Here is a 22,952-nt window from a genome sequence, read left to right on the forward strand (position 1 = left end):
TCTGTTTAAAGAGATTAAGGGTTCCTTGACTTGGAAAATGTTTGGGAACAACGGTGTGTCAATAAACAGTAGATCAGTAGTTCTTATTAGTCACCGATCGATGCAGATAAAGGTCATATAAACACACTGTGGTTGTTGTGTTTGAATGACTTGTATAATGTGGTGAAATATGTTTAATCCACTGAATTGCTTGCATTTTCCCCATTCCATTCTGTGTAACCTTTCACATAAATGTTTGTGTGTGTGATATACTGTAGAGTCTCTGCTGTATTTCCAGGCTTGGTTCTGTAAGGTAAATGACTGGAAAACTTTTCAGGGTTTACATGTTGAAGCCTATACAACCAGTCATTATTAAACACACTAGTTTATATCAGCAATGCTAGCATGAAAACAATTCAAAGCATCAACTGTAAGGTGTCACTCTGCACTCCACTGTCACGTTATTTATTACTCTTAGCTGCTTGACTTGTATTTTTTCTTCTTCACCTGCCTGACTTGACACAAATTTCTTATTCTTCACCTGCTTGATTTGACTTGTATTTCTTATTCTTCACCTGCTTGACTTGACTCAAATTTGTTATTCTTCACCTGCTTGACTTGACTCAAATTTCTTATTCTTCACCTGCTTCACTTGACTTGAATTTCTTCACCAGACAAAGGCCACATTGTACCACAACCCTTTGTTTAGACGTACACCCACGCTAAATCTGAATTGAAATGATATGACTAACCATTCTACTGTGCAAACATACAGTGAGCATCTGTAAAAGACTGAGGATGTCCAAGCAAGTTTGCAGGACACCTGCTCACCATCAACAGGAGCTGTAATACAGTAAATCAGCAGGGCTGGACTGAGTCAGAAGTAGAGTTAAAGGAGTACTCAGATCCTTTATTTAAGTCAATGTAATCACACTGCAGTGTAAAAATACTGCATTCACAACTTTACTTAAGAAAGCAAAATGTTCTTAAAGTACCAAAAGTAAGCACCTATATTATTGGATTATTATTACTGATTCATTTTCATGTAAACAGGATTTTAATGTTGTAGTTGGTCAAGATAGAGACAATTTTGATTACTTTATTCTGTTGAGCAAAGCTGGATTACCAACTGGGCAAAGACGACATCTGCCCTAGAGACCCCCAGCAGCCCCAGGTTCACTGTGTACCAATAGGTTATACGTAATCTGATTAATTGCTCATTTGTTTAGGAATTTCCACCACTAAAGTACAGTATCAACTAAGTTGAATCCATATTTACCTAAACATTGTGATCCTGTCTTGTAGAGGGTTCCTGTGTTAAAGTCTAATTTTAATTAAAAATCATTTTAGTTTGTACTGAGCTCACACGGTGCATATCCCTAAATATAGATGTGTTTATACCAGTGTAGAAAACCTGAGGCCAGGTCCAGCTGGTTGGTCTGATAGGGCTGTAATCAGATGTCTAAGAAAAATGAATGCAAAATCTTGATCTGCAAAGTAACTCTAGCTGTCAGAGAAGTATTGCCCTCTGAGCTGTATTAAAGTATAAGTATTAGGTAGAATGAATTATACAGTATAAGTCCAAATTATACAGTAGTTGAGTAAATGCACTTTGTGACTTTCCACCACCACTATTGAATAGGACTTCATACATTCATCAACATCAAAAAGTGTCACTTTAGCCGTGCCATTTTAATGTAAAGTAAAAAAGATACCATGATGAATGTTTATAGCCTGATGTCTGCAATCTGTGGTTTTAATATCATTAGTTTTATGCATAAAAGATGTTGTAGATTCATGGATCCAACATGCATCTTGTGTTCAAGTTTTTGCTGCTCACTGGTCAAAGATACTGTCTCTATTTGAGTAGGGATGCTAATAAAAAGATGCCATACTGCCCTCTAGTGGTTACATACAATGCTGCAGGTGACCTTTTGTGTATTGAACTGCTTCTACAATACATGCATTCATTTATTCATTATCTATAACCGCTTATCCTAGTCTCTGGAGCCAATCTCAGCTGACATTGTGTGAAGGCGGGGTACATCCTGGACAGGTTGCCAGACTATCACAGGGCTGACACATAGAGACAAACAACCATTCACACTCACATTCACACATACGGGAACAATTAACCTAACCCGCATGTCTTTGGACTGTGGGAGGAAGCCGGAGTACCCGGAGAAAACCCACGCTAACACGGGGAGAACATGCAAACTCTACACAGAAGGACCACAGGCTGGGTTTGAGCCTCTTGCTGTGAGGCGACAGTGCTAACCACTGCACCACCGTGTCGGGCCTCTTCTACAGTACATGTGGAGGTATAAATAAATCAAATAAAGTTTTCAGAAAGCTTGCATATCCCAGTTCCCTTAACACACTTAACTCTGACAAAAGTGACAAAACAAGTACTTTCTGCAGGAATGCCATGTCCCCATATTTAATCTAACTAATATATCGGTATGCATTCATCACTGCAATTCAAGCCTTGATCCAAACCACAGAAATTTATTTGGATGCAAAAGCTGTATTATGCAAGGAAAAGCAACATCAAAGGATGCATATTTACAAGAAACAATGCACGTTATAGTAATCACACATTGGCATTGACAGTGTCAACAGAAATTTACTGTACATTAAAATTGGATGTACCTTTGAAATGCAAGAGGGGGAAGGTAAATATGGATATGGCTGTACTTCTACTATCGGAAGATGTTTAAGTTAATGAAGATGATGTGTTATCATCAGCCAAACTATAGAACCAAAATACAGTGACAAACCTTCAATGGTGTCATTAAAACATGAAAGCACTTAAGTCACTGAGTAGTGTGTTTTGGAACATTGGACATGCTTTATTTCAGAACTTTTCACAATTTATTTAAACATCTCACATATACAAAATAGGTACAATAGACTTTGTGGAATCATTTTTTGAGAGAGAGAGAGGCCGCCTAAAAAGAACCATTCAGAATTGGATGAAATATGTGCTGTCAGTATGAACACTCGGTGTGGGGTTTGAAGAGTAAAAAAAGCCTGAACAAGAAAACCAAAACAAAAAAAAAAACCTTTTTGACAAAAACAAAATAAAACAAAACAAAACAAAAAACCAGACATCAGATTTAGAAACATTCCACCTGCTTAAAGTGGGGGAGTATATCAGGGGACCAATGCAAGACTCCTCAAGTGTCAATACAAAGTAATACAGTAAAAAGTGGTTTGCTCCACAGCTGCATATTAGCACCATTAGATCTCTGCTTCAAGTAACTGAGCACCTTCCGATACAGGACAAAGCTTGAAGCATTAGAAGTCTTAACATCTCGGTTGTGGACCCAGGTTTTGTCAAAAGTATTTTCTTTCGGTACAGGCATGAGGTAGCTTAAACCTTTTTTTCATGGAAATTGTGGTTTTAAACCTCCTCTTTGGAAGATATACAAAGACCACAAAGTGATGCGTACTTTCAGCGTTTTTATTACACTTCTTTTATTTTTTACAAAAGGATGACATGATGTCCCACAACAAGCTGTTTTCCCGCGTCCCTTTGGGTTGCTGTATTAATTTGCATTGCACAAATGCTCCGCTCAGTCCGTTCAGTCCTCTCAGATAGTTGCCCATCTTAAGCAAGTGGATGCGCAGAGAGAAATCAGCATTCAGTATAAAAAAAACAACACAGAAAGAAGGGCAGAGATTTTGTTTTTTTCGTTCTTTCTCTCTTTTTTGGTGTTTAATTTATCATGAGTCTATTTATTTGAAACAGACTGGGCCAATGTCCAAACCAAACTCCTGATCAGCTCCACCAATGTCCAAAGGTGCAATGTCGAGGATGGGCAGGCGAGATGGTTTATTTGTTCTGTACTCGATGACTGTCTTGCTCCATTCACCAGTGTGTCTCTGCAGGTGTAAAGGAAAAACATTTTAGAATAGTGGCAAAATAATACAAATGACACAGCTGTAAGTCCAATAATATATATCAAGAAATGATTCTGTATGAACAGAATCATGTCTTGAAACTGAAGCAATGAAGGATAACCGTAAGGACCAAAGAGCTACTCACAGTGCAGCCGTCTTCCAGCACGGAGAAGGTGAAGCGGCTGTTGCCCTCGGCTCTCAGCTCCACGTCGTTGGATCCCTGGATCACCACGGCCTTCTTCAGGTTGCCGGTCTCGTCGCTCATGTAGGCGTTGCTGTTCTTGCAGTGGTAGGTGATGTTCTGGCTAGCGTGGTTGGACAGCAGGCGCATGAAGGCGAGCTGGGTGGCCATGCTCTGGGGGCTGAGGGTCTCGTCGTTGTAGGTGAACTGCGTGAATGAAAGAATGTCAATATTTTAAATATGAAAAATATTATGTCCGAAATTGCACACTATGCACTACATACCCAATATGTGTACTATCGTTTAACAATATAAAAAATAGTATGCAATTCACATACTACTGGTTTCATACTAAAAAAATCTCACATACTGTTTTAGCGTACTAAATAGCATGTTAATATGGAATTTCGGACACAACCAACATCTGCTGTTACTGTTATTTCCTGGTCTTGTCTGCTTGTGTGGTGTTTAAACCCCTTTTATTTCAAATAAAGTAAAATATCTCTCTAGTCGCTCACCTCAGTACCACCGTTGATGGTCTCTCCGAACCAGACGTGCTTCTTGCCCTCGGTGCTTCTGAACCAGTTCTTCTGGGCGATGCTCTCGGGGTGGGCGTGGATGCAAGTCTCACGGGTGTTGAAGTCGCAGAAAACCTTGATGGCGTCATTGATGGATCCCTGGTTGGGGTCGATGTAGTAGAATCCTACAGGGCAGGAAATATAGAGAGTCAAACTGATGGTAAGAGAGTTTTTTACTCTTACTACATATGGGCTCTAGGGCTGACCCCTCTTAGTCGATTAGTCGACTAATCCGTTGTTTTGGTCTTAATCGACTACGATTTTTAGTCGATTAGTCGTTTTTTACGCTTTTTCATGCTTAATGACTTATTTCCAAGAAACTGATGAGCACATCTCTGGGAAACACAAGATTTAAAGTGGTGCTTTTGTGTGATTCTTTGTGGAGAAACTCAGTTTTACAGATCTGTCGATTAAATTAACTAATTGATTAGCCGACAAAATCACATGAGTGTTAGTCGACTAAGGCCCCAAAAGACATCTACATCGTACTCAGTGTAGGGTGTATATATTAGACTAAGTTGAGCTTACCACTGCTCCATTCGGGGTGGCTGAGCTTGATGTCGCGGCAGGTGCGGGCGGGGTTCTTCCTGGATCCCTCTGGGGTGAGCAGGTTGTCGATCTGAGTGTTGAGGGACTTGATGGTGGCGTCGACCTCGTAGTCCTTGGCTCTCAGAGAGGGCTGATCGGCTCTGTACTCATCGTATCCAGAGACATCATATCCGCCACCAGCGGGGCCGGCAGGTCCGGGCAGACCGGGAGATCCGGCAGGACCCTGATATGGATAAGAGAGTGGATTGACATGTGGGTCACAGTTGCAGCTGGATCCTTTGATGCACAATGGTGCTAAACAAGAGTCTAGATGTGCTTACGGCAGGTCCAAGGTATCCAGGGGGTCCACGAGCACCAGGAGATCCAATAGTTCCATGGCCACCAGATCTGCCATCCTTACCAGGGGGTCCGTGGGGTCCAGCAGGTCCCTGAAGAGGAGGTCAAAACATGACACAGTCAAACATTTGTCTTTTTTGGAAATCTTGCATCACATATCTCCTGCGTTTGGTGTTTTAGTGATCATGAAGGAGGTGGAAGGAGAAAAAACACTGGTGTATTGTGGGTTATAAGGATGTCACTCACTCTGGGTCCAGAGGGTCCGCTTTGTCCAGCAGCTCCACTGTCACCGGATGGTCCCTGGGGGGAGAGAGAGAAAGTGCATCATTGAATGCCGGCGTAGTAGACATCGTAGTTTAGGTAAATATCAGCGCATATATTGTATTTTGTGTGCATTTTGATGGTGGGCCATCACTCACAGAAGGTCCGGGCATTCCCTGGAGACCAGCATGTCCACGCAGACCCTTCATGCCTCTCTCTCCCTTGTCTCCAGCACCTCCCTTCTCACCACGGACTCCAGCAGGTCCCTATACCACAAACACAAACACACACACACAGGTTACATCTGTATACTTTTAGTCAATTACCACTATTCTATGTGCTATTTTTATTACTATACGTGTTCATTGTACTTACAGCGCCACCTCTAGCTCCAGCGGCGCCAACAGGTCCAGAGGGACCTCCTGGGCCCTAAAGACAAGGAGACACAAGAATAAAATGATGAGTGAAGACAGCAGATGATTGTAGATGTTGCTACTTGGGAATGGTCTAGTAGTGAATCCATTTTAAAAGGGGTGCTGCTGTTTATACTTACAGACTCTCCACGGTTTCCAGGTCTGCCAACAGCTCCAGAGGGTCCATTGGGTCCGGGGGAACCAGACACTCCACTGGAACCAGCAGATCCGGGCTCTCCACGGTCTCCCTAAAAATGGTGGAAAAGTATAGATGTGGGTCAGAGCACAGCGCATGTGTGTGTATACTCTGTATACAAATATGCTTTAAGGTGTATCAAAGGGCTTTACCTTGAATCCAGGAGTACCAGAGCGACCAGGGGGTCCATCGTTACCAGGGTTACCCTGTAGATGGCAAAGAATATTACAGTTACATAAAAGTTTCTATCTTCATATCAGTCTATTGGGTCAGGTTGCTGTGAGTCCATGTTTTTCCACCAAGAAGTTCCTGGTAATTATAGTTTCGGGACTACCTTTTCATTCTTTTAATGTTATCAAACAAAGAGAAATGTTCTTCCCTCGTCCTAAAATGGTCCTAAATCGATACTAGAGTACTTCCTTGTTTTATGAATGAAGTGGTACAGTTGAAGCTGTGGCGCTTTGTGTGTGCTTAACCAATCTGCGACAGTCATGCCTGCAAACCCCACCCCAAAAGTCCCTGGACTTTCAGAAAGTACTACCCCCCAACCAGGGCCTTTTAGGGGGGTAAAAAGGCCCCAGAACCCTGCGGTAGAAACGCAATGAGTTCCTCAAAAGGTTCCTAGTTCTGGGGAAAAGGTCCTGCTGTCGAAACTGGGTTTAAAAGTACTTCTACTTGGAAACTCTCTCCACAGTTGGTCACCACTAACAGGTCATTGCGGTACTTGTTATTGGCCCTTACCTCACGTCCAGCCTCTCCCTGAGGTCCGGTCATACCAGGCATGCCAATGTTGCCAGCGGGTCCACGGGCTCCAGAGGGACCAGGAGGTCCAACTCTACCAGACTCTCCCTGTGATGGGATGCAGAGGAAATCATTGGGTCAGATACAGTCAAAGGCTTCACAGTGTATGTGATACAGTATATATGCAATGCGTGTTTGACCCAAAAGGTGCATGTGTTCATTCAAACCATCCTGCAAAATAGGCATGGCGGCTGAAAACTGTCTATGATCTTTCACACGCATGCATAATTCAAAATCTTGCATGCATGAAGCCTAATCCTATTTTTTTTTTATTTTACAGATGTGTGGTCAACGTTTGAAATGATAATATTCAACTGTCAATACACATTTGGAGATATATAGATTTAAATGATAAATTAAAAAACATAGCTCTGAGGTGTTCATAGTGCAGTAGAATCTTTTGGAGGGTACTCTCAGTATTAGTTGGTACTTACCAAACCTCCAGCACCACCAGGTGTACCACGATCTCCTCTAGCACCAGGCAGACCAACGAATCCCTGAAGTCCAAGAGGACCACCGGTTCCAGGAACACCAGGAGAACCCTAAACACACACAGGCCACATATTAATGCATTGACGATAGAGATCTATACGACCATAATACAGATATAAACTTTATTTATCCAACTGAGCTATAACTTACAGGAGGACCAGACTCTCCAGAGGGTCCCTTCTCTCCACCTGGACCAGGGGGTCCAACCATACCCTGCTCTCCAGAAGGACCAGCGGAACCAGAATCACCACGGAGACCACGAGGACCATCCTTACCAGCGTTACCACTTGGGCCAGGGGGTCCAACAATACCCTGAGAGGAGAAGAAGAGGAGAATGTTTTAGTTGTGATCGCTCCGTTTCACTGATATGATGAGAAGATGTATTCAGTGTCTGTTAACTAATGTAATATAAGAGCAATACTCACAGCGGGACCAGATCCGCCAACTCTGCCGGCAGCACCGGGGAAACCAGTCAGACCCTGATATCGGAAACACACACCATCAAAAGTTACACAGCGTTCATCAACAATATGCTGTATGGTTCCTAAAATCTCATTTATTCTCAATAATAGAGCCAAAGAACACATATATGGAAGGCTAAAAGAAGCACATTTATGAGTTCAGCTCAAGCTGCAGGAAAAAAGCATCTTCATGGTGCTTGATGTGGAAAACTGAGAGTTAAAAATAGACACAAAAATTGGCCAATAGTCATCCTTTGACATTCTTATTTGGTGAAAATAAACTTTTTTTCTGATTAAATTGGCTCATTAGAGTTTTGATTTCCATTCACTACATGCTTTGGTAGCCTCTATGAAAGGGTGTGTAGAGCTGAAGTGTGACTCTGACAGGTAAATTAAGTATGTGTTTATGTATGCTGTCATGCATCTTAACTGCTTATGGATGCAATAAGTGAAATCAGAAGGAATTATATTTTATGTTTCAATACTCACATTAGGTCCGTTGTCTCCACGACCACCAGTAGGTCCAGCGGGGCCAGAGGGACCCTAGATAAACAGAAACCAGACACCACTCTGTATTAGCATCACTGATATCTCATCTGGGTTTATCAATTATCAATGCAAGTGTGTGTATGTCTGGTGTAAGTGGTACTAACAGCAGGTCCAGACTGTCCAGCGGGTCCAGCAGGGCCACCGGATCCAACTTCTCCCTTAACTCCAGAAGGTCCACGCTCTCCTCTTGCTCCGGTCTGACCATCAGCACCCTGTAGACAGTAAGAGTAATGGCGCTGGGTCAATATCTGGACAATTGCGTGTGTCATAGTATATTGTATTTCAAGGTGATTGGCTGCTGGCTTACAGGGGGTCCAGCGAATCCGGGAGATCCAGCGGGTCCAACCTCTCCACGCTCTCCCTGTGGACAACAAGCAAGTGGGTCAGAAAGAGTGTTTGCAGGTGAATAATATGGTAAAACGGGTGATGGTTTGTTATGATGAAGGAAGTCAGCCACAGCTACTTACAGAGGATCCACGAAGACCAGCGGGTCCGGCAGGTCCGAAGGAACCGCTCTCACCCTGGAGGAGAGAACATCAGCTTAGCGTTGTTCCATCCATATATCCATCCATCCATTATCATCCATCCATAAATTCATACACACATGAAAAATCTTCTGCCAGCATCAGCGTTTATTTAAAACGTACTCTGTTGACTTTTGTACCGTAGAAGGACTAACAGTAGTAGAAAAAAGAGTCAATTTGAAAACCTAATCAGCCAATGAATATGAAAACTTGATATAAATGCAACAAAAGATAATTATTTGTTTTTTCTTTTAGGTAACACTATATAATAACCATCATTTATAAATTGTGTCTTGATTGTTAATGTTGTTTCTGGTCCATCTGTCTATGTAATGTTTATAGATGCTTTACAAACAATTTCTTAGAGGTTTATAAAGAATTTGGTAATTATTAACGCGTACTTAATATAGTATATAAAAGGCTATAATGTGTACAACAATAAACTGATAATAAATAGTTTTCTAATGTAATCAGATTGTAATTGTTATCATCTCTTATCAACTATGACACAATACATAATTTATAAACTAGGTATTTTGGATAACACAAACTACTGATAAAATAAGAGAAATTACTAATAGCATTACTAATAATTAGTGAAAATGATGAATTATCATGTCATTGTTTGTTAACAGTAAAATAACTACTGACTAAGTTGAATTAACCAATTTACTATTTATAAATGATTGAATTGAATGAAAGGAAAGGAAAGGAAAAAAGGGTAACCTTAAATATTTGAAATGTAAAATTGTCTGGTGCATTTATTATGTTATCACCACTGCTATTCTAGATTAAGTTGTACTTGAGCCATTGCTGTAATATTATAAAACAGCCACCAGGAGGCAGCGTTGAGGTTCTAGCGTCAGATACAACGCCACAGTGGGGGTTCTCCTACAGAGGACTGCGATGTACAAGGATATGGATTCGGGTTGGTCAGCCAAGAGATAATATCTGACATCGATTTGATCTCAACAACATGTCTTGATGGTTTTCTACTGTTGCTGACAGACTCTGGTACCAGTGACCCCAATGGTACCAGAGTCTGTCAGCCATCTTGAATAACGTTGGATGCAGACATTTTTTAGATCGTAACAAAAAGCTCCGTAACATTAATTAATCTGTGTCAGTGTTCATCCTAAACACCTCCACTCTAATGGTCGTTATTTGTTTTTGTGGTAAATAATATCCACACATCACCCATTTACCTTATCACCATTGGCTCCAGTGGGTCCAGGAGGTCCGGCGGGTCCGGGCATGCCCTAGAAAGAGAAGAGGAGAGGACATTAAGACTCAAACTAATGGAGTGAGTGGTTACCATTTTTATATCGAAAAGATTTAGAGAGTTGAACTTACACGGCTGCCATCTCTGCCAGCATTTCCGGCGGGTCCTGTGTGTCCAGCCTCTCCCTAAAGGAGACCGAGGAGGAGGGAATGATAGAGAAGAAATACATTAACAAATCTGAGTTATTTTGAGGGGCTAAAAATCCCACTTTATTTGCAGGTGGTGGATTTTTTGGAGCTTACCTTCTCTCCTTTGCCTCCAGGTCCACCAGCGGCTCCACGCTCTCCGGGCATGCCACCAGGTCCCATGTGTCCAGCTGCACCAGCGGCACCAACGGCACCGGGCTCTCCCTGGAAACAGACAAGACAAATTGTGGATGTGCACCGACATATTCTGATTCTACAGAATTATTATTATACTCCAAACCAAAAAAAAGCATTTAAACAACCGTTATATGGCATCATCTTACCTTGCCACCATCGATTCCGGGGGCTCCAGCGGGTCCACGGGCACCGAATGGTCCCTGAGCTCCAGAAGCTCCAGCAGCACCGGGGTTACCACGCTCTCCCTGGAGGAGGAACACACAGAGGGAGTCAGTGTATTATTGTCTTCGGCTACTCGAAGCTGGTTGTTATATAGGCTATGTTTTATTATACTGTATGCATCATGCAAATGTAATCTGCCTCAATGACTAACTATTTGAATGGTTTTGGCATCGTACTATCTGAGATAATAATAACGGGTCTTGATTCAGTTGATGCAAATAGACCCAGAATGCCTCTGTAGCAGCGTGAATGCTGCAAGACATGGACAGCTCACCTTGGCTCCAGCAGGTCCAGCAACTCCCTGGTCTCCTGGGATACCCTATAGAGACACGAATGGTGGGTTAGAGATGTACCACGGTTTGACTGTACAACATGGTGGAGGTCGGCGTGTGTTTGTGCGTTACTCACTCTGTCTCCGGGCTTGCCAGCCTCTCCAGCGCCTCCAGCGGGTCCAGGCAGACCCTGAAAACATCAAGCCACAACATCAGGACCAGTGGACTCAACGGTTTAACATTTATGCAGATCTAAAAAAGTTCACCTGAGGTGCAGGTCATATATATCGCATGCTTTCTAAAAACCTCTCAGGAAAATTAGACTGAATTTTCTCTGATGAGTGCACTTTTCAATATAGAATCAGATGATGGATCCGAACCTGGAAACCAGGAGCTCCAGATGATCCTTGCTCTCCCTTCTCGCCGGGGCCGCCCTGTAGCGATAAAAGACAGAAGACCAATGTTAAAACGGCACCATGATGGTTATAGTAGCAAAATCATACCATAAATGTTGTATGTATTTGTCGGAAAGGGTGACGATAGATATATAAGGATACTTACAGCAGGTCCAGTAGCGCCAGTGGCTCCATTGTTGCCATCAGCTCCAGGGGCTCCCTAGGCAGGAACATGATGATGTGTTATAACAACTGACAACGAAGCTGAAAAACCATGTTAAAATGTTTTATCACTGTATTTTTGGACTTACTCTCAGTCCAGTGGGGCCAGTGGCTCCCTTGTCTCCGGGCTTGCCAGCCTCACCCTGAAGGAGGTGAGAGGGAGGTTAAGCACAGGTTATGATAAACTTGAAAAAAATATAAAGATGTAGTTCCAAATGCTCGTTGTTGAGCTTTATTTCTACTTACACCAGGTCCTTTGGGTCCGGGGAAACCAATGTTTCCGGGCTGGCCTCTAGGTCCGGTTGGGCCGGGAGGTCCAGAGCGGCCATCTTGTCCAGAGGGGCCCTGGAGGAGGATAAAAGAAAGTGCAACAGGAAATCAATTGCATTTATTTGAGTAAATATCAGATGCGAAGATTATTAATAATAATAAATTCACAAGTTTCACTGTAAAATTCAGATTTACTCACAGCAAGTCCCTCCTTTCCTGGGGGTCCAGAGCTTCCAGGGCTTCCTGGGAGACCCTGCAAAAGATAAACATCACGTCATTAAGATGTAGTTATTGTCATTAATTTGCACTGTTGCAGCTGATCCCTTGGGCCAACTACCTTTCAACAAAATCTTGGGTTTAATCATGCACACAAGGCAAATTCACACCACACAATAGGCTCGTACTAAAGCCGTTACAGGACTATTGCTCCATGCTGTTGTAACTCAGATATTACAATTTATCACAGGCCTATTCTCCCTTTAAGCTAGACACAGATCAGATCCCTCGTACGTAGCAAAAGACTCACCCTGAGACCAGCTGGGCCAGACTCTCCGGCGCGGCCAGCATCTCCAGGGGGTCCACGAGGTCCACCATTACCAGTAGCACCACGGGCACCAGGCATGCCCTACGAGAAGGAGACAAAGAGGTACAAGAGAAATGAGGAGGAAGTCTCACATCATGACTATAAAACAGAACTGTATTTTTGATTTCTCATCAGTGTAGTTAAATATAGAAATTGGTGGAATGAGATTTGTCCATTGAACACTTACAATTGGGCCGGTTCTTCCCTCGCTACCGGGCATACCACGGCTACCAGGGGAGCCCTGTAAGAGAAACACAAGCATTTAGCAGGTGATCCAAGAAACATGGCTCTGAGATATGGATCAGAGATGGTGTGTCTGGTCTGGTACTCACTCTAGCTCCACGGTTTCCAGCAGGTCCAGTTGCTCCGAGCTCACCATTGGGTCCTCTCTTGCCCTCCTCACCCTGAGATCCGGGGGCTCCCTGAGGTCCAGAGTTACCCTGATGGAGGCAACAGAGAAGTTGAAGGACAACAGAGGTATTCAGAGGTCTACAGATTCAGTTTTGGTGACATTTCAGACTAAAGAAGGGGGTCAAGATGTGAACTTACAGGCTCTCCCTTGGGTCCGCCATCTCCCTTAACACCCTGCACACCAGGATCGCCCTAAAACAGATAAACAGACGCATTTAATGGAACCATCAATCATCTGTGTACAAATATTTGTGAGTGTGTTTCTTTTGTGGATGTTTGTGTTGGCTGTGTACTTACAGCAAGGCCTCTCTGTCCAGCAGCACCCTGAGGACCCTGGGGTCCGGGTCCTCCTCTTGGTCCGGGGAATCCAGGAGCACCAGAGACACCAGGAGTGCCCTAAATAACAGCGATGACAGACAGGACAGGTGAGCATCACTCGAGCCTGACTTGAAACAGTGTCTTTATTTGTTGTTTTGCCTTTATCATCGCATATTTGTTTTAATATAATGGAGACTATATTATGTTCAGTTGTAATATAAAAATAAAATTGCTTCCTGCAAATCATGCTCTGTGATTAAAACAACCTAATGATTTATGTGTTATATGTGCAGCATGGCATAGGGCCTAATTGTTGTAACCTCTGTGTGACCCTACATGACCGTTGACCTACGTATACTCTAATAGTACAACTTGAGTACTTACAGCAGGTCCCTTGGCTCCGTTCAGGCCATTAGCACCAGGGTTACCCTACAGGGAAGAAACAAGAAATTATATAATCTCATCAAAACAACAACAACAACAAAATCCATTGCTGCAAAAATGATTACATTTGACTCTTTCAAAGATTAAACAAGCGCACTCCAAAGCACTGTAATATGGAATATGTCATAATATCACACAAAGTAACTACAGTAAATGACAATATAACTGTTCTGTAAAGTTGTTGAAGAAATGCATGGATAGCGATGGAAAATCAATGCGAATCATAATTTAGAATAACTTCATCATTCATATTTAATGGAGTTTTAGGAATTAATCGATGTAGTCTTGAACAAAACAACAATCAAAACAAAATCAAGGATTAAATAAAATACAACTTTTTGCTATCATCAGCTTATCTTTTCACTTCCAGGAAGTCTGATCTTTGTATACTTACAGCGGGACCGACGGGGCCGACAGCACCGTTGACACCGGGCTCTCCTCTATTTCCCTGAGCTCCACTTGGGCCAGTAGCTCCAGCACCTCCAATCTCTCCCTGTCAAAGACCACAATACACCCAAAATCAAACAATGAAATCATAATAATGGTGTTTCTTAAGGATGTATTTGCTTGGTCTTTTCATTATGAAAAAAGTGATCTGTTAAATGTATGAACTATTCCCATGGGGATAGTGTACAAGAAGCTATTGGGATGGTGAACATTGAAATGAGATAATGTCTCATGTCTCATAATGTCTCTAATAATGTCTTCCATTGTGGCCCTAAACATGAACTGGGAGGATGTGTTGCCAAAGGTAAGTAAACGCAATGGGAAGTGGCATCGCACTTACCTTGGGTCCGGGGCCACCGGGGAAACCTGGGGGACCAGCAGCTCCAAGAGGACCCTGGGTAGAAGAAGAGCAGATATGACATCAGGATATGTGTAATATAGGTCACATTAAGGTCAACGTTTGTCTAATATGGGTGCAAATCTAACTGCTCCTTCCTCTGATATTATATTACACATTATTATTTAGACACCAGGTATCTTGATGACACCTCTTGAGTTTGAATATTCCCAAAATGGATTAATCTTGCAATCACAAAAGGGTTTAAAGGGTCAGTACTCACAGCAGGGCCGGAGGGTCCAACATTGCCATCAGCACCACGAGCACCAGCAGGGCCAGCAGGGCCACCACGACCTCTCTCACCAGACATACCGCGAGCTCCCTAAAGGGAGGACACACAAAAAAACCCACAAGTGATGAGAAGAGTGTCTTTACTGCAGTCGTGTGATGGCAAATGATGAATCATGGCAAAATGGTTAAAGTGAGTAATACAGCAAGATAACTAAGGTTTTGTGCATGAACGGTGATCAAATACTTACAGCCAGTCCAGGACTTCCACCAGCTCCGTTGGCACCAGACTCACCCTATGGGAGAGACAGGAGAAGGTGGATGAGGTGTCTGGAGTGGAGTGACTCAAAGGTCAGAGGTTAATGGGACAGATGGAGACATTTGATTGTTGACAAGTGAGGTGAAAACCCTGACAAAGTATTGGTAAATTTTGTTTTGTGTGTGTATGTTTTATTATTGTAATATCAACTTACACTAGAGACATTATGTGAAATAAATGCATCCAGGCAGAAACTACAATACATACTACAAGCTCTAACCCTGAACTTATCAGTAGACTGACATTGATGTGAATCCAAGAGGATCCTAAATAAAATAAAGTTCTCAGTAGAAACATTTTGTTGCTGCAGCGCTCCTTACCTTGGCACCGGCACCACCATTCTCTCCCTTGCGTCCATCCAAACCAGTGTAACCCTGTAACACAGAGAGATAGTGAGAATGGGAGAGGACAAAAGAAGTAGTATTATTACCACTCCTACTATTGGTACTAAAATGTGCTACTTCATATACAAAGTGAGGAGATGGGGATAATCAGTATATGGGATAAACAAGACAGATGCTTGTTTGGCCTCTCGTAAGAGTATATAGACAACTAGATATCTAAAGTTTCACATGAGAAAGAGTGTCATAGGAAGTTTACCATCTGGCTCCATAAGTTCTCATGCAAAATAGGGACTAAAAATCTTAAATGGCAGCCATTAAGCTTTGGATTTAATCTACTTTGCTCCTCAGGAGGCAGGAAAAGGACTCCCAGCGGAGCTCGTTATGTCCATTTCGTCACTTTTTAGTCCACACAGCACAGGTGTAGCTCTTCCGACATTTCTTTTTTCTGTCTTGGAGCAGTTTTCGGCTGCTTGCTTCAAGCCAGTGGGCTTCAGGTGTTTAAGTAAACCATGCAGGTAAAGTTCAGGTCAACACTCACTCTGTGTCCCTTCATTCCTGGAAGTCCAGGGGTTCCGGGGAATCCACGAGCGCCCTGCAAATCAAAATATAGAAAATATAACTTAGACATGCTCCATATTTACAGTTCAGATGTCTGTTTTTGTGTCTGTCTGTGTTTCATTCTCCTTGTTTTGGATAACATACCTGTGGGCCGGGGGTACCTCTGTCTCCGGGCTTGCCAGGTCTGCCGTTGTTACCCTGTGAGTCAGCAAAACAGAGGTTACCGTTTGACATTGTGGCTGCAACAAATCCATTACAAGACAGCATGGGGTAAAAGTCTTTTCAAAACTTGTAAACAAAGGTAGCTTGTAGAAACACAAATGTATACGTACATCCTCTCCAGATTTGCCAGAGGGGCCAGGGGGGCCACGAGCACCAACGGGGCCCTGGGGAAGGAAAACCAGAACATTCAAGATCTCAAAGATGACAAATACTTTTTTAAGATGGTGGCATCACATCACATGATCATATCACATGGGTGAGTCTGACAAGGAGGTGATCCCAAAGCAGCTCTGAACACATGATAATTTGAAGAATTGTGAATATTTTTTGAGGATGATCTTACACTCTGTCCAGGCTCTCCGGGCTCACCAGGGTGTCCGGTGTGTCCCTGAGCTCCCTGTTGAATGATAAGAGGCAATTAGTCTTCAAATATCGACATCATAGCAACAACAGATTGAGCTTATGAGTTGAACAAATGGTCAAGTTTGATCAGATCGCTCCGTAGTTTAAATTAGCAGTGTGTGTGTGTGAACTTACAGGGGGTCCAGCAGATCCAGGAGGACCTCTAGCACCTTGGATACCCTGAAAAAGAGAAAAAAGTTAATCATGCATATCATTCATCAACACTAACTTAATGTACGCTGGTGCACTTTGTCATGAATTCAAAGGTATGAGATATAAGTATCCTACCATAGACTATAAGTATTTCTGTGTAGGTAAGGATGTAAAAACACACACAATAATAGCTGACAGCTCAGGTCCAGTGTCGTCTGTATCTAATGAAGTGAAGGTAGGTGTATAGGTGGATAAAGGTGTGTATTTGTGTGTGTGGCAGATAGAGAGGGGCCCTCACCATGGGTCCAGGGCCGGGATCGGGAGCCTTCACACCATCGTACTGAGCAGCAAAGTTCTGATGAACAGAAAAAAAACATAGATTAATTATTCATATTGTCACTATTGGACAAGCAGAGCATTTATCCAGTTCAAATAAATAACAGTGGTACAAACCCTATGTTATTGGCATGGCACAATAAAATACTGTTGTAACATACAAAACTAAATGTGCTATATTAAACTGGTCCTTTTTGCGCCTATAAACCAATTTACCATAACATGGAAGTGAGCATCATATTAACTTATTTTTAATAAATTTTATAATGTTGTTTGCTCTTTAACTATATAATTCCTTAAAATGCAAAAACAATGGGAGTGAGTATATATACATATACTTTTTTTAGGGCTTGAAGACTTAAAAGAGAGTTAACTAACACTAATAGTATCCAGTAGTGCATAATCCATGTATTATCTGTTTGGCCATGGTGACAAATGGGTAAAAGACAAAGGGTCAAAGGTCACAGGGTAATGACCTCATTAATAACATTCAACACTTTTCCATTTCAACATAAAAACCAGAGCAGCAGGTCGTGATTATGAACGCTGCACAGAATCACAGCCTGCAGCCCCGAATGAGTCGAATGTGAGTCAAACACACACATCAAAACAGACAGATTTCAATGTCTGCACAGTTTGCATCATGAGAAGTCAAAATCACAGCCAGCGCTGCATTATCGTTATAGTTTCTGGACCACTTTTGAGAAGCCAAGCGGCTCATTTTGCGAGTATAAACAGTGGACTTACTCCTCCGAGTCCAGGGGGGCCAGGGGGGCCAGCGGGGCCAGGGAGTCCGTTTTTGCCATCTCTTCCGTTAGGGCCTTGTGGACCCTGTAAAACACAGATGATATAGTGAGTAAACACCGCTACTGAATAAACAGCTGCTGATAGAAAGGTTTCTTGTGATTCTTCGATTATTCTAGCTCATAAATAAACAGAAACATTAAATGAATAGATAAAGCTGAACCACTGTTTTTAATAAAATAAAGGAGGTCCATATTTTAAATGGTACCCATCATATCCATTCACATTATTATTAATGTAAACACTGGGCCTATATGGGTGATGTAAACAAAGGGGTGTGGCCTGCTGAGGTTAGAAGGTCAAATGACGTCAACAAACAACACGCCATAGATGCATCACATATACTGTACACCACATTAAAAATGCCTAAACTGCACATTTGGTAACAGCTGTTTGATCGAAGGAAGCAGAGTTTCACTTCAGCTTACCCTGTCACCTCGTGGTCCTTTGTCTCCTTGGGGACCCTGCGGCAGAAAAATCACTCAGTCAGACCAAAACACGGAACAGATGACTCAGCTCGCTGCTTCGGCAACATGTCAGCTCGTAACTATTCCTATTAGCAAAGCAGGCGTCTGATCTAAACTACACTAAAAAAGGATAATAAAAAACAGATTATTTTCAAATGATCTGGTGTATATTAAATAAAATCAATAAAATGTGCATGTAAACAAACTTGAGTTTACAGCGAGAGGGGTAAGCAAGTTAAAACACATTTCAGTGATTAAACTAGGCATCATAAGGATGCCCTCTGACCTTATATGCCACACTGTAGGTTCTAAATGACACATATAAGAACAACATAATGTGCTCACCTTGCGGCTTCCCTACATAGAAAAGAAAGATAAATAAATGTAAGATTTATTTATTCAATCTCGTAAGGCCATATCGAGCATTCAGCTCTTTTATCTTTTTGCATAAGCATGACGACGAGTGGCTGTTGTAAGAAATAGCTAAGCATGCAAAATAAGATGCAATACTGTCAACAAGGATAGGTAAAACATGCTCGTGCAGATACAGCATGATCAAATAAATGATCAACATGTGCACAGAGATGCTAAAAGACTCAACAACCTCTTAGCAGTAAGAGCATGTTAGTCCAAATAAAGTTTGTGCGTACTGCACCTTTAAAACATTAAAACACTGCATGCTGATTTGGGCAATCTCAATTATGAGCAGAATAATACCAACAAACACTCATCAGGGTTTGTTCCATTAGAGGGGCCTCAGTCTGATTGATAACAATTCAATCATTTTCTTTTTTCAGTTTTTATCTCAGCTGAAGATGTCAACTTTTCCTAGCTGGTCTGAGATCAGCTTTCAGAAATCAAAATCCTAATCAAGGAGCAGAGGAAGGCTCCAAACTGACCCACAGCCAGCTGTTCAGGGGCAATCCTCCCTCTGCACCTCAAAGGATCCTTTGTACCAGGACCCAAGGGGGCCTCAGAGCTGCGGTTTTAGCTTTCATTGACACAAACTTTAGCCAATAGGACCCTCACCTATTCATGGACAGGAAGGGAGACAAACTGCAAGAAATAACTTTCAGCTTCAGGGGCAGAAATTCCTAAATGCCATCGTTGAGATTGCTCATATGGTCAAGGAGACCGACCGAGAGGTCTTCCTCTCGTGGAATATATCACAGCGTATGGAAGAAGAAGAAGAAGAAGCAAAGAGACAAGGTAAAGCTATCATTAAGAGATGTTGATTCCGTGCATGTGTACTAACCGAGTCTGTGGCGTTGGAGAGGTGAGGAGGAGGAAGAGGAGAAGAGGAGGGTGGGGGAGAGAAGAGGGAATACTCCGTTAGAACATGATCAGCATTTTTTAGAGCAAAACAGTCAGTCAATCCATCTCTATTCTTCTTAATTGCATTAACTAATTCCTGTAGCTCAATGAAAACAGTATTTTCCTTTGCATGAGTCTACAAAATGTACACACTATGCAGAAACAAGACTGGATGCCTTCATGTTGTAGGATGTTAAAATGCACAGTAACCATGTTAAAGTCTCCATGTTCACAAATAACATAGCAAAATATTCAGTGTGAAACAGAAAGCTGCTCTACTTGTGTGCTCTGATGGCCTTCACCTTCAGCTTCAGTGTGTCAGGACTGTCAGAACATAACTACACTTATCACCAGTATCTCCAAATGTTGAACAAATCCTGCAGTCAGGCCTAAAACTTATAGCCTACCGGCATTGCTATCAATCTACTTGCTGTAGCACAGGTCTGAAAGTGTAGCTGAGGGCCATCTCCGCATGTTAAACTGAATCTCAGTGTTGAGTAGCATTCCAGATATTAAGGAGCCGGCTGCTAGCAGGCCTCAACAGGTAAATCTGTGCCCTTGGGACAAGAATAGTTGGCCTGCTACAGCCAACAAGATAAGAGCTACATCACTTGTATCGGGGGAGATTTGTAACAACTGATGTTGATGCTGTTCTGATTTCTGCTGCAATATTATTATTTAAAGGTGCATTTTCTGATTTTGCGTTAAAAAGGGCTGAGTTTGAGCCCAATTAGATTGAATGCTACGATCCAAAATTGGAAAATGGTTTCAATTATCTGATGACTGCATCCTTCATACGTGGCTGAAGTTTGTGTCTCTCATCCACACTTTTTGTTGCAGGTGGACATCAGCTGGTCATGGGCTGGGTCTGGGACCTCCCCATGAACTCTAATGCATCATGTCCAGTCTGGACCAGAAGGGGGCGCACTTGGACACTCAAAAGTGATGTGAGGCTATTTATCTCCCCATTTGATGTACTATAATGATGAAAAAAAGTTACCAAGAAGCTTTAACTTCAGTGCATATCTTGTGGTCTACACTTTAAATCGTTTTGAGACCTAAATAATGATAAATCAAAACTGTAACTATAAAGAAAGGCATAGACAAGATGATACCAAAAGTCATCAACATTTTTAACAAAATCTATAAATATGTAAGCATTTAATCTAATTTCTAATGTTTGACAAACAGATCTGCCTCTCTTTAGAGAGGAGAAAATCTAATTGGTGCCATAAGTAGATGTTTGCACTCATGGCCACCAGGTGGAGACACAGCTGTTCCCATAATAAAGCCTCATTAAGCTGGACGTCTGGATGGAACAATATGTACAACGCCCCACACAACTTTTTCATCCTTTGTCTTAAAAGAAAATTCACATTTCGCCTATTTTGATGACTCCACATGCATTAAAAGTTTTGAAAAGACACTTAAGAGGTATCTTTCAAAGCAAGAAAACTTTTTTTTTCAGGAGTGCAACTTCTCCCTCTCTCGAAAACTAATACTAAAAGTATAAAACAATTGTATCCTTGGAAAAAAAAGAAGAAGTGAAGAATCCTCTGCAATGAGCTCAGTCCTCTGAGCTTTATTCTGCTTTTTGAGCTGTCTCCAGGTTGACCTTCATGTAAGTCCAAAAACAAAAGCCAAAGAATCCTCAAGCAGCAAGTGGGAGAAAAAAATATCCATCACAGAGAAAAAAAAGAGCAGATATTCAAACTTACATTGACATGATGCTATGTATGAAGTTACTGCAAGCAGCAACAGAATCCGAGTATCCACAAAGCTGAGCATGTCTAAGCAGACATGCAGACTCCTTGTGCTGCTAAACCCCTGTGTTTTTAACCCAACTTCAAGCAGGCATGCAGTTTATGGTGACACGAGTAACTCCAAACTGAGCAGGATCCTGCTGCCGTGATGCTAGAATAATAAAGTTCTGTCAGGCCTATTTATACGGCAGGAGGGTCCCTGGTCTGCGTGTCAAAAGTCAGCCCACCGACCAATGAGAGCAGAGAAACCCAATCTGACTCCCATCCCTCTCCTGCTTGCATCTCCCAGCCTCCTCTCCACCAGAACCCTCTTTGGCAAAGCGTTGGCGATGATGACGAGTGCAACGTTTTAATTAGATCCATTCTTTTTGAGGACGTGGACAGCGTCGAGGTTTTAAAAAGGGAAGAAGAAGAAGGCCTACGTTTTTTCTTTACCTCCTTCTTTTACTGGTTGCAGTGAATCCGGAGTGTCAGTGTCTGAAGATACAGGCGCCAGGCAGTAACCGTGCGCACTGTGCGTAAAATGTGCCCGTTTTTGGTGCGCGTCGGTGGGCATCAGGTGGCACCGAGAGGACCCTGGTGTCTTCTTCTTCACTTTGGAATTTTTTTATGAGAGAAAATAACTTTTAAAAGAGAGAGTGTAGGATTATCTATTGGATCGTATAGTTGATCTATTGGAGTTTGATTGGATTGGACTTGTATTGTGCCTTTTTTACGCACATTTTTACGCACAACCTTATTCTTCTGTTGCTTTTGAAAGCATGCTCGTGTCAATTTTGCTATTTATGTGTATGATGTGGCTATACCACCTATATCCATAATGCAGCCAAGCAGATTTAGTCATATTTAATTTTTTTCCTCCCCACACAAGTGCAAACCACATGCACCAAGCTTTTCCTACACTTGTATATTAAAATAAAATAATGTTTCTGTTCCTACATCTGGAAGTTTCTGTAAGACTTCTAGGGACTTTTTGAAACATTTCTCACACTTCAGACCTTATTCTTCTATTGCTATTGAAAGCATTCTCGTGTCAATTTTGCTATTTATGTGTATGATGTGGCTATACCACCAATATCCATAATGCAGCCAAGCAGATTTAGTCATATTTCATTTTTTCCTCCCCACACTAAGTGCAAACCACATGCACCAAGCTTTTCCTGCACTTGTATATTAAAATAAAATAAAATTATGTTTCTGTTCCTACATCTGGAAGTTTCTGTAAGACTT

At 42.1% G+C, this 22,952-nt stretch overlaps 1 protein-coding gene across 2 annotated transcripts; it reads right to left on the minus strand.

Moving 5' to 3' along the window:
* Window positions 1-2,471: 2,471 nt before the first annotated feature.
* Window positions 2,472-21,882, minus strand: col1a2 (collagen, type I, alpha 2). 2 transcript variants are annotated; one of them, XM_037794378.1, is made up of 51 exons: window positions 21,678-21,882; window positions 19,901-19,905; window positions 18,991-19,002; window positions 18,607-18,642; window positions 18,122-18,205; window positions 17,337-17,393; window positions 17,021-17,065; window positions 16,827-16,880; window positions 16,594-16,647; window positions 16,406-16,459; window positions 16,242-16,295; window positions 15,680-15,733; window positions 15,292-15,336; window positions 15,036-15,134; window positions 14,756-14,809; window positions 14,363-14,461; window positions 13,909-13,953; window positions 13,504-13,602; window positions 13,345-13,398; window positions 13,128-13,235; window positions 12,983-13,036; window positions 12,739-12,837; window positions 12,412-12,465; window positions 12,189-12,287; window positions 12,032-12,085; window positions 11,887-11,940; window positions 11,706-11,759; window positions 11,462-11,515; window positions 11,328-11,372; window positions 10,978-11,076; window positions 10,751-10,858; window positions 10,580-10,633; window positions 10,432-10,485; window positions 9,170-9,223; window positions 9,010-9,063; window positions 8,807-8,914; window positions 8,643-8,696; window positions 8,118-8,171; window positions 7,843-8,004; window positions 7,635-7,742; window positions 7,141-7,248; window positions 6,552-6,605; window positions 6,344-6,451; window positions 6,166-6,219; window positions 5,949-6,056; window positions 5,776-5,829; window positions 5,514-5,621; window positions 5,173-5,416; window positions 4,585-4,769; window positions 4,031-4,273; window positions 2,472-3,867 (listed from the first exon to the last, which is right to left on the minus strand). In XM_037794378.1, exons 1-51 carry the CDS (start codon window positions 21,745-21,747, stop codon window positions 3,721-3,723), a joined length of 4,071 nt encoding a protein of 1,356 aa, XP_037650306.1. In that variant the 5' UTR covers window positions 21,748-21,882; the 3' UTR covers window positions 2,472-3,720. The 2 variants fall into 2 exon arrangements, with proteins under 2 accessions (XP_037650306.1, XP_037650307.1); XM_037794379.1 differs by lacking the exon at window positions 18,991-19,002.
* Between the last annotated feature and the right edge of the window lie 1,070 nt (window positions 21,883-22,952).

The sequence above is a fragment of the Sebastes umbrosus genome, chromosome 15, assembly GCF_015220745.1.
Source record: "Sebastes umbrosus isolate fSebUmb1 chromosome 15, fSebUmb1.pri, whole genome shotgun sequence".
NCBI lineage: Eukaryota > Metazoa > Chordata > Actinopteri > Perciformes > Sebastidae > Sebastes > Sebastes umbrosus.

Excerpts from the sequence above, each read along its gene's own strand:
- col1a2 (XM_037794378.1), bottom strand. The coding sequence starts at position 21,747 with ATGCTCAGCTTTGTGGATACTCGGATTCTGTTGCTGCTTGCAGTAACT. Across the intron at positions 16,881-17,020 it reads CTGGATCTGCTGGACCCCCT|GGAGCTCAGGGACACACCGG; the intron begins GTAAGTTCACAC and ends ATCATTCAACAG. Across the intron at positions 10,859-10,977 it reads CCGGAATCGATGGTGGCAAG|GGAGAGCCCGGTGCCGTTGG; the intron begins GTAAGATGATGC and ends GTCTGTTTCCAG.